An 8649-nucleotide genomic window follows, 5' to 3' on the forward strand; every position below is an offset into this window, starting at 1 on the left:
TTGTTGTGTCTTGTTGCTTTTCTTCTTTTGTCTCTCCTCTATCCACTCACCCCAACCGGTCGAGGCAGAAGGCCGCCCACCAAGAGCCGGGGTCTGTCGGAGGTTTCTTCCGTTAAAGGGAGTTTTTCCTCCCCACTGTCGCCAAGTGCTTGCTCAAGGAGGATTTGTTGGGTTTTCCCTATGTAATAATATTGATAACAGTAAGGTCTAGGCCTTACTTTGTAAAGTGTCCTGAGATGACTTTTGTTGTGATTTGGTGCTATACAAATAAAGTTTGATTTGATAGTCAAGTGTGCCCCAGATTTTACTTTGTGGTAAACAGGTTTCAGTTGACGTTGGCAAAAAATCTTTTTTAAAGGAGAAGAAAAATGTTAAAATACACTCAAATTACACTGTGTCGTAATGAAATTTCTCATAGTACCAGGAATGAATTATCTAGACAGAGATGTAGTCTAAGCTAGTCACATGGCAATACAGCCGCATAAATCTCAGTGTTGAGACTATAATGTTTGTCCCTGTGTGGGGTAGCAAAGGGCAAAGTTCTCATTCTTAGCAAGAGGCACAGACATGTATTTCTCCATCACCTCTCCCTGGCAGGCTTTGAGCTGCACCTAGCGTAGTAACACATTAACCCATCTTGTTCATTAGATCTGGTAGGAGGTAACCAAAGCAAGAAATGCACTCAGTGAGCTGGAGGAGATAAGACTGAGACAGAAGCCTCTTAATGTTCAAGTATCAACCTGATTCTATCAAGGATGATGGCTCAGCAAACCTAAGGCGTTTGCACCAACCATCCACTTAGTGACCCATTTGTTTAGAAGAACGTACAAACTGTAAAACTCCTATTATTTATAGGGTACGCAGGCTTGTACCAGCGAAAATCATCAAACTAGATTGCTGAGTACTGGCAAATGTTGCCAGAATGGAAAAAGCAGCAGCCCAACAGTGAAGAGCCATAAGGTTTAGGTATGATCTTGTCTTTATGATAATCAAGCTTATCTAAAGGCCGAATGTTCTGATGAGTTCAACAGTACAAACCCAACAGGTATGTTTTACTCACTGCATCATGATGATATTAAGCATTTTGACAATCACAACTAAGGATGCCGTAGGGCCGATCGAGGAACTTATTGATGAATACATCTTAATTATTTAAATGCCCAATGTATTTTCAGTCTTGTCTTGGTTTGTTCTGATGTTCACCTGTTAAAACTACTCCACAATGTTGTGAGGGGTGGAACGTGTGTGGAGCTGCTGTCTATTAAACTGCTGTTTCAGCTAATGACATGTACAGCAGCAAGTAATGCAATCTGTTCTGCTTTAGTTGAAACATTTTTAAAGGCATAATGCTTCTTTATCAGTTTCAGCTGAACCATACCTTTTAGCTGTGGCTGACTGGTGATGACTGCATTTTTATTTTAGTATTTGTTCATGCCTGGGCAGCTGTCCAATGATCCTGCCACCAACAATTACATTTCTCTCTCTGCATGCAGCTCTATTATACAACACACTGTATGATGATGTTACTTGGGGGCGGCTGTGGCTCAGGAGGTAGAGCGGGTCGTTTCCTAACCGGAGGATTAGCGGTTCGAATCCCGGCTTGTCCAGTCAACATGTTGAGGTGTCCTTGAGCAAGACACTAACCCCCCAGTTGTGTGAAAGCACTTGAGTGTGCTGTAAAAGCATAGAAAGGCGCTGCATAAGACCATTTACTTAGGCTCTGGGAAATTGTGACATTCATTTTCTGATGCTTTATAGTCTACAAGAGTAAAAGACTGACTGACAATTGAAACACAGGGCTGTTTTTAACCTGACCTCCTGAATACCAACCTTACGATGAAACCTGGTCAAGCTTGAAACAAGTCAGAAGGGGACAACAGTCCTCAAGGAAAACCTGATGTGTGGTGCATGCAACCTCAGACTGGGGCTAGGACAATGACCTGAGAGACCACAGAGCAGCTGACAGCCCCTGAGTGGCCAAGTCTAGTCTGGACTTGAACTCTAATGAAAACCTTCATCTCAATCAAAGCTGCTTCCAATCAAGTCTGACAGAGCAACAGATGGGGACAAAGTGCCCTAATCTTGATATGAGAACAGGAGTCCTGTACTGAAAAAAGGGGTCTGGATACAAACTTGGGGAGAAAACATTCCACTTTCCCTAAACTCACCGATTAAAGTGTAATGTGTGGAAAAAAAAGAGAAAGGGGCATTTTTCCCCTTATTAGGATATTATCTCCATCAGAAGTTACTAAATAAGAAACATGATTCCAGCTGCTCAACAGACCTACAACTGACCACTAATGAATATCAGCTCTGCCAGATACTTCCTGTTAAAAGTAAAGTCACTGTACATGTGAAGGTGACGAAAGAACAAAATTTTGACAGTGACAAATATTAACTGACTGATCAAAGCAGCAAAACACATTCCACATAGTGATTAATAACAGGTCACTGTGTGCTCACACTCATCCCTGTCTGGCTGTGTAAAATGTGGACATAAGCTATGAGGAATGTCTCACCAACTTTCAACACCTCCCCAACCCCCCATTTCTCCTTCTGAACACACATAATCACCTCCCCCACCAAGGTCTCCATCTCTTTCCTGAAATACTGAGGATGGACCCATGGCCCACTCTACCCAACATCTATATTATCACCCAGCATAAAAATAAACTGATATGACAGAATATTTGACAACAACATTCAAAGTACAGAAAAGCCCTCTTACATATTAGTCTACATCACAGAGCACTAGACTACCAAGATGCCATGCTGGGCTGCTGTGACTCAAGCATTATCAAAGATGGAAATATGCAAAATGCACATCTTGTTTGATTGTCAAAGAGATAAGTTTTTTCTTTTTTTCTGTTTAACAGAAAACACACAGGAACCACCTGAATCTGATGTGTATAACACAGACATATATACAACAGACATGGCCTCACCACTTCCCTCCACTAAGCAGAAGCCAAAATATTGTGCATACAGCAGCTGCCATCTTGCTTTTTTGCAACCAGACTTTGCACAGTAGCAAACAGAAGTGGAGTGACAGCATTGGACCACCAATCAAAGCTGTCAAATCAACTGGCATACATCCCTTTTTATACCATCAAATAACTTATTAAAAAACTAACTTAACCAGAAAAATGACCGCTTGTACACATATCAGTGTGACAGTAGCTACCAAAAACAAGAGAAATTGCTTCTGGGAAAAATGTATTTGATTTGTACTTTGGCACATGTCCCATCCGCTAACATGGAGGAGGCAGGATTTGACCTATACTGCAACTAGCCACCAGGGGGTGATTGAGTCACGGTTGCTTCACTTCTGGGAGCAGTCAGTCTGTCGGTTTTATAGGCAATGGTATAATATGCCCAGATATAATGAAAAATGAAGGTTAAAAAGAATTTTAATTAAATGTATACATATTCAAGAAAAACCTGATTGGGATGCACCTAGACAATACTGTTATGTTCAGACTTTTCCTTTCGCTTCTTACAAAATAGAACCTCCTTTTTTGCCTGACATTGTATTAAAAATGCTCTTGCAGAGAAGCTGAAGCCAAACTCACATTTTCAAGGACAAACCAGAAGTGGCTGCTCAAGATCCAGGCCAGACAAGCAGCTAAAGTGAGGGAACCTAGCTGGAGCCTGAAATAGGACAGAGCCACTGAGACTCACCAAGCCTAATTTATCACAGTGCACACAACTCAGCACAGAGCAGAGAACAGAAGAGGAAAAATATTACAGAGAAGTCTCCCTGCATCCACCCCCGAGCCTCCACAAATAGACAGAAAAGGTCTGTTTGTTGTTTAAAAAAAAAAAAGTAATAACAATTTAGACAGATGGAAGGAAGGAAGCATGGAGAGGTGTGGTGGTCAAAACTGGTACATGAGTGTTGTAGCAACAGATAGAGAAACTTAAAAAAAAAACACTAAAGTGTAATAAGACTGATTAATATTCAGAAAGTACAAAAACAATTAATGAATGGCTATGGAACTGACTCAATCAGGGTTTGAATAGAAGTGATGAAGCCTTTTCTGCTTTATAAGTCCTTAGCTCCTGCTGCTACATGATGACAAAACGTGTGCACTCAGGCACACAGCCTTCACTGGACACAGGGAAGCAGCTGACTGCTGTTTGCTCCTTCAGCTCCCTCACTTGGTCGTCTCACTCCTTCACTTTGTCTCTCTCTTCCTGTGTTGCAATGTGATGTCACCATCAGGGAGCTAATGTTGCGTATCCTTAGGGTGCTGCATTCCTCATTTACCGACTCACATACGCAGCACAAATGAAAGCCAAAGCTGACACACATGTATGCAGTCTGAATGGAGTCACCACCCCCAACATCACCACAGTTTCTCTCACCCACCGTACCTCTATGTTATGCGAAGGCTGCGTAGGGATAGCAGCATTTTAATGAAACCCAATCTGAATTGCCTCAGTTCTACCTAGCATTTAGTTTAGAGCTGAAACAATGAGTCAATTATAAACGATTAGTCAATAGAGTAAAAACTAATTAAATATTTTGAAAATTGTTTGTCAATTTTCAAGCAAAACCAGTAATTAAATTCCAAAATACCCTGATTCCAGCCTCTCAATGAGAGGATTCCCTGCTTTTCTTAGCTGTATATCTAGTGCTGCCACAAACATGGTCATTATCAATTCATTTGATGAGTTTTTTTCCAATTAATCAATTGTTTCTTTTATTAAATGAAAAACCGATAAGTTGAAACATTTTAGCTTGGAAAAAAGATTATAAACATAGTTGCTGATTCATTTTCTGTCAATCAACTATCAATTAATTAACCTCTGCAGCTCTACATGAATCAAAGTTGAATCTGGAGATTCTTAAACTGATCTAAGGTAATGAGTTTGATCATAAGTCTAGAGAAGAGTTGACACTGTGGGTCCCTGTTGAAGCTACAACAACACACAGTCCACTTGCAGTTGCACAGTGGTGTCAGACTGTGAGGAAATGGTCGACAACACATTTGTTAGTGTCTCAGCTTAACGAATCAGAGAATTTGGCCGACTGGGAACTGGCGCCAAAATGGAACCAGCTATCAGATCTCAGGGTTTTGCTGCTCATGTAACAGAGGAGAAATACTCAGCTTAGTAAATTGTCCTTTTAGGGACTTCCTGAAACTACAAGCACTGAGATCCAAACAGGAAATTCTCCCAGAGATCACTCCCCCTCCAGAGGATTTGCTTGTCTCCAGACTAATCTAAGCTAGGATACTGCAGAGCATTGTGTCTGAACACTGTGGCTGATTAGCACCTATAGCTTAAACCAGCAGCTTTCCAAAGAATGCGACTAGCAAAGGATAGAAAACCTAAGTAATCCCCATGCAAGACCTCCTTTGCTTTTAAGTGTGTATAATATATATGCACTCTCTATGTTCATCATATCTGAAACTCAGGAACATATAAGAGGCAAAACACTCATAGCAGATCAGTGGAAGAGTTTGTACTAAGTGGAATGAAACAAGCCACAGCATCAGAGTGACATCACCTCTGGTGATCCTGGCAGATATGAAGCATTTTCTAGGAAGGTCTTTATGCCGACCTGCTGAGCTATTCAGCTGTCTCCAGAGATGACCTCAATACAGCAAGAAGAAAAGAATCAGAGCTCATATGCAAGACACAAAAGCATTACCGTCACAATATCCATACTGCCCATATGAGATACCAGGTCCTGCTATTTTAAAGTTTTTGGTTATTTGAGTTATTGATAATTGTCAAATTTTCAATTCCAAATTTTCACTTTGTGTTACTATTCACTAAAGCTAAAGCCACTTGTCCATGAGGGAATTTCATACTATGAAGAGACTGCAAAACATTAGCTGATTGACTGTTTAGTCACCCTTACTCAGTAATTCAACTTCAACACTTTTTGCCTACAATGTCCGGATTTGCTGTTCTTCTTTGGCTTATATCATTGTAAATTATGTGAGTTTTACACGGTTGATTGGAGAAAATAAAAACATATGAAGATGTTACATTTGACTCTAAAGAACTGTGATTTTTTTTTTTTACGTCACTGAATAATTGTAAGATTATTAAATAAATGTACAGCCAGTTCCTAGCTGAAGCCCTACTGTGACCCAGTTGCTAAATAATACTTATACTGCTAAAGGTTTTGTGCATATTGTTTGTTCAAGTTGCCCCACACTATTGTGACATTACTCACAGAGAGATATTTTGTGTTTGGGCTTTACTGCTTATGCACTAGAGACGTGCTCAGGATACCAAAACATTTAGGTTGGTCTCACATTAGGGCCCCGGGCCCATATCAGAGTACAGTTGATCCGAAAGTCTGGTTCTTTTTGATCAGTGTGAACACAAGCATACTGGACTTGGGCATCAAGCCCGAGTCTGCTTTAAGACGTGGTCTTGAGAACGATTTATGTCTACTCAAGTACGACCCACAGGAGATGTGAACGCAACCATGCTTAAACAAGGAAGTGGGCTGCTATGTGATGCCATAACTATTCGACTCCGCCGGTTAAGAGGATAACACACATGGCTGGATCTCTGTGGAGTAACGAAGAAGTAAAATGCCTGCTTGAAATTAAGGCTGATGAAAACATACAAAGGCAATTGGACACTACACACAAAAACTCCTGAGATTTATGGGAAGATTTGTCAGTATTTACATGCGCATGGAACAGAAACACATGTTGCCCAGTTGATGACAGGAGTGGTTGCATCTTCTTGGTGAACTGCAAACCAACTACGTGCGTACTGCCACCTACTGTATCGGACTGTGTACATCTGCAGGTGTGCTAGGACATGGAACGATGTTACTAATATGAAAGCAGAGGGGAGCAATCAGGTATGAAATAATCGTACCTAATGTGAAAACACCCTTACTCAGTATTTGGATCCGATACGCAATTTCATGATTTCTCTAATTACAGGGTTGCAAGGATTCTTCTGTGTGTGGACTTGTTTCTTTTCTGCATGGAGATATATCCAGCCACCGCCTACACTATTGTATTTGCAAATAATACCCCTAATACTAGTGCTATTTTAACCCGGACACAACCCATTTCAGAGTGAGCATCCCTGGATAACATCACTGGGTACAGTGACAGTCAAAACCATTCTATGATCACACCTACAGACATTACTTCTTTTATTTTTGAACTGGGCCTAGATTGGGGATTTCCACATCACTTCCCTGCACTGCACTGGCACCGACTTGTGTTGTGTACTACCAGGTAACACTTCCACTTCTGCTCACTACCTGCAAACAGCTTGGTCAGCACTCAGCTGTTCAGCCACAGTGACATCATACTTTCTCCTGTAGAAGGAGCCACACAAACACAATTTTCATGCAAGCATGTACACACAGATTGTCAAGCCAGGAGGATACAGTGTATTATTATATACATTCCTTCTGCTGTATAAGCGTCTACCATGCAAGAAATTGTGTGTGGGTGAGACCGTAAAAACGCAAATGGGTGTAGTCCGACTGGTTTACGAAGAGTTTTGCTGGTTTCACTTTGGTTCTCGCTGAACATCAGTAGTGCGTTATTTATATGGAGGAATATGCCAAGGCAGGAGATATGAGGGTCTGCACTACAGTAGCCGAGCACAACAAGGGTGTGGTGACTCGCACTGAGGAATTTCCTCGGGACAGACAAGAGTTTTAACTGTGTACTTAATACAAAAAAGGACGACACATTTCCGGACGGCATAACCAAAAAAAAGATGTCACTCAGTACTTCTCCCAGAATTTGATATTTTTGGCCTTCCAGGAATTCACATTAAGAGGGAAAACAACCCGAAAGTACAGAGTCAACATTTACTGACCAAACCGGTTCCCAAAGAGAAAGAGGAGACCAACTTTTTTCAGTGAGTAAAGATCGGCCCTGCCCGTCTCCGCCGCCTAACAATTAAATTACATAATGAAGTAGCAGATATTATGAGAAGATACCGGGCCGGGTTTGTGTGTCAGGATACAATCCGTATCTTCAACGGGATACGGCTGGACAGAACACACAGGTGTGTGGGACTTTTGGTTTTAGTTTTATGTCTATTAACCATCGAAGTAGCTCCGCTGCAAAACTTCTATACAAGTAACTGGTTTCAACTCGCCGAGCTGCCGCTCTCTCGGTATCCACTCAAAGGTCATTTAGCTAACTACTTTCGCTTTAAACGTCGAAGTCGCTGGTTTTAATTCAATGAGCTTTTCAGTTAAACAGAAGAAACAAAAGAAAGACGTATTCTCTTACCTCCCACAAGGTTGTGCTTCCCAACACCGACGACCTCCGTATTTCTTCCTCCCGTGAAAGAGCTGTGGTCCGAAAAGCAGCCAAACAGATACTCGGTAGACCCGCCCACAGTGCTGCATTCATGTACCCTCGGAAACCCACCTTTGCCATCTCCCAATTCTTCTGCTCGGAGGCTCAGCACGGCCAGTGGTGGTGGAATTTATAACCTATTAATAATAAATAAACCTAGGCCACGTTTTCCATCATGTGGTCAGTAAGGCCACAAAAAATTAAATTGCATCCCATTTCATATGAAAATGTCTTAAATTTAACTTAATGTAGCTTGCAGAAACTCCATATCTCAAATCTGTTTCTGCTCTTACAAATCTACCTACATACATATGTTTCAATCAGATTTCTCAGTTTC

The 8649-nt window shown here is 41.3% G+C and overlaps 1 protein-coding gene across 1 annotated transcript in view; it reads right to left on the reverse strand.

Annotated features, from left to right (window-relative positions):
* The window catches only part of LOC109969633 (rho-related GTP-binding protein RhoA-D), a 20337-nt gene extending 11920 nt beyond the window's left edge, over nucleotides 1–8417 (reverse strand). Inside the window, exon 1 of the mRNA XM_020616663.1 lies at nucleotides 8244–8417. Within this exon, the coding sequence (XP_020472319.1) occupies nucleotides 8244–8393 (150 nt within the window). The 5' untranslated portion in view covers nucleotides 8394–8417. The remainder of the gene's footprint in view (nucleotides 1–8243) is intronic.
* Nucleotides 8418–8649: the final 232 nt, after the last annotated feature.

This window comes from Monopterus albus, unplaced genomic scaffold, assembly GCF_001952655.1.
Source record: "Monopterus albus unplaced genomic scaffold, M_albus_1.0 scaffold6.1, whole genome shotgun sequence".
In the NCBI taxonomy this organism is placed as follows: domain Eukaryota; kingdom Metazoa; phylum Chordata; class Actinopteri; order Synbranchiformes; family Synbranchidae; genus Monopterus; species Monopterus albus.